At 58.4% G+C, this 2,954-nt stretch overlaps 1 protein-coding gene across 1 annotated transcript; it reads left to right on the top strand.

Annotated features, from left to right (window-relative positions):
• Positions 1-2: 2 nt before the first annotated feature.
• On the top strand, positions 3-1,091 carry LmxM_34_3330a_1 (uncharacterized protein; the record flags this gene model as incomplete). Its single annotated transcript, XM_003886485.1, has 1 exon — positions 3-1,091. The coding sequence occupies one exon, from the start codon at positions 3-5 to the stop codon at positions 1,089-1,091; it is 1,089 nt and encodes a 362-aa protein (XP_003886534.1).
• Positions 1,092-2,954: the final 1,863 nt, after the last annotated feature.

The following is a 2,954-nucleotide window of genomic DNA, read 5'->3' as shown; positions in this document are numbered from 1 at the left end:
CCATGGCGCAATCTCTTTCACCGTCCCTGAACGGCTCCTCGCCGAGCATGCCGGCGAAGAGGGAGCATCTGTGGATGCATGGCGTTGCAGGCATGATGGGCGGGTCAGCCGCGATGATGATGTTTTACCCGCTGGACTTCCTACGCACTCGCACGCACACCCTTCATCAGGGAAGCCGTGCGATGCCGCTTCGCTCCGTTCGAGAGATTTTGCGTCAGGAAGGTTTGCGCGGCATGTACAAGGGTATCGTTGTGTCTGTCGTTTCGCACAGCATTGGGTGGGGACTGTACCTGGTCACCTTCCGCTCCGCGCAGCAGCGCCTCACGGAGTTACTCGATGAAACGCTGGAGGACTCTATGATTGAGCAGTCCGGTCTCGATTTTATGAGCGCATGCGTCGCGGCCACTATCACTGGCACTGTCGTCACGCCGCTCCACGTCGTCAAGACACGCCGCCAGCTGTGCGACGGCAACCGCCTTCACAGCGGCGTCCGTGCGCAGCCGCTGCCGTCCGGTTTCGCTGGGGTAAGAACTATTGTGCGGCGGGAGGGGTGGAGGGCCATGTTCCGCGGACTGTGGCCTCAGATACTGCTCACCGGCAACACCACCATCCAAGTGACCATATACGAGTGGTTCCGGCGTAACCTGTTCACCAACCACGAAAATCCCTCGCCGCTGCAGGTGGCACTGGCCTCCGGCTTTTCCAAGGCAGTAGCTTGTATCTTCTTCAACCCCCTCGAGGTCGTGCGGACCTGCCTACAGGATCAGCGTAACCACGGCAGGCAGGAGTACAAGAACATGTTGACGGGCTTGCAGACCATCTGGCGCAGTGAGGGGCTCATCGGCATGTACCGCGGCCTTCCCGTGAATGTGGCACGCGTCATCCCGTCAACGATGATGGCGTTTGTGCTGTACGAAAAGTTTTTGTGGGCGATTCGCGCGACGTACGAGATGACTGAGTCGCTGCACGTTAAAGGCACTGCCACCTCGAGCACCAGCACTGCCTTCAAAGGGGCCCCCGCTGTTGGCACTCTCAGCACTGCAAGCAGCAGCAAGACAGGTTTTGCTGTGGGACAGCCTCAGTTTCAGTAGTCTAATGTCACACCGCCGGCATGTCCCGTAAACGGCGGTTCAGGACTGCGCGGAGGAAGAAGTGAAGCTACGCAACAGGACCAAGGAGAAAAGAGTGGTCGAGTTGGACACGTGAAAAAAAGCGACTCACGACGAGAAGGCGAGGCGCGCTAGTGCGCGATGTGCGCCGCGAGGGAAAGCCTCAGCTTCCCTTCCAACCCGCCAAGGCGTGTCGTCGTTGATGGGGGCGGCACACGTCGCCGAAACGTACGACGTTCCGTCATGTGGCGCTCTTACACGAGCAGGAGACTCCCACAAATGGAGAAGAGCGACGCATTCGTGGGCACGACGTGGTCGTCCGAAAAAAAAAAGGAGAGGACTGGGGGAGACTAGAGAGAGAGGCGCGCGCAAGGCCGCAAAAAAAAAGAAGAAAACGCTCTTCTCTTTTCAACGAGTCCGCCCTTTGCCACACAACAGGAGTCCAGCTCCATTCTCCCCCACGACCCTGACTCAGGCCTCACCTCGTCGTGCGAGGCAGCGCCAGACATGCCTCACAGCAATGCACCGACACAGCCACCTAGGCGCGGCCTCTGCCCAAAACAGTGCCCACCCACCCGACCCCTCCCAGATGGCTTCGCAGCAGCACCCCTCATGCCGGTCGCCAGCTGGTGCATCTCCTCCCCCTCGGGGTGACGCGCCGGCGCCACACACCAGCAGGCGGTGTGAGGGTCGGGGATGGGATACGCTCCTGCCACGCTGATACGCTGTCCACCACATGGATGGCACAGATGTATCCACTGCTGCAGTAGGGTGCAACGCAAACGCCATCCACGGCCTGAGAGTCGACGTCAGCAGCGACACACCGCTCTGACCTCCCCTAGGCCGTAGGTGCTTGACCCTGTCACCACCAGAGGTGGTTCGGCATTTTGGCACAGGGATAGGGCGGGGAGTGGGCTGCTTGGCTGCCCCACACACAGAGTGCAGGGTCCACTGGACCCTGAGATGCCACACGCATTGAGGCGCTCCCTTGTCGTTGGAGGCCTATGTCTGTGTGTGTGTGCTGCAGAGGGGATGAGTCACGGAGAAAAGTAAGACCAAATGGGAGAGTGAAGGGGAAGGCAAAGGCACCGAGGGCCGTGCCAAGTGGGACATAGACTGTATGATCTTTCTCTTTTTCATTGTGAGGGGAGGCAAGTCCCGGGATTGTGAAGGGCTCGGCCTGTGTGAAAATTATCGTGGAAGATGTCTGACGACGGTGGTGCGTTTCTCCTGTTTTGTTGACTGCGCGTGCGTGCCGGTGATGGGTAGTATGCGTGCCCTCCGTTGTGATTCACAAGCAATAAAAAGAGGAGTGAGGCTCAGCGACTTAGCTGCGAAAGGAATGCATCAAGCTCGCAGCTGTGTAGGCACTCATGGACAAGCCGCTGCACACATGTGCAACTCGGCAATGAGGGAGCGAACTCACCGCGGTGAAGACAACAGTCTTGCACTGCCATACTGCAAGGGAGAGAATACACGAAAGAGTGTGTGGCCACGCTTGTGGCAACTGTCGCTCTTCTTCTCCCAGACCCGGCGACTTCTCAATATGTGAGCATGACGGGCGCAAATGTGGCCCTGCTCGAGGGGTGCGTGTTGGACCAATTCTTGTCGAGTGGAGTGTGTATTAGTGTTTGTGCGCCTGTCCTGGTGTACAGTGGTGGCGTGTGCTTGAGTTTGCGGGCAAGTGAGAGAGCGGGTGGTGGTGGGGGAGTCGCACGCACCCCCTCCCCCCCCTCGTTTCTTTTAGTTGTCTGCCTTCGTTGCTTGTTTTTTTTTTGTTTCATGCGTTCCTATGGCGCTTACACGGTATCATGTAAAATGGAAGCCCGAAGAAACAGAATAGCA

The sequence above is a fragment of the Leishmania mexicana genome, contig 59, assembly GCF_000234665.1.
Source record: "Leishmania mexicana MHOM/GT/2001/U1103 WGS CADB00000000 data, contig 59, whole genome shotgun sequence".
Classification (NCBI taxonomy): Eukaryota; Euglenozoa; class Kinetoplastea; order Trypanosomatida; family Trypanosomatidae; genus Leishmania; species Leishmania mexicana.
The sequence above is the reverse complement of the archived record's forward strand: the minus strand, read 5'-3'. Positions and strand labels throughout refer to the sequence as shown.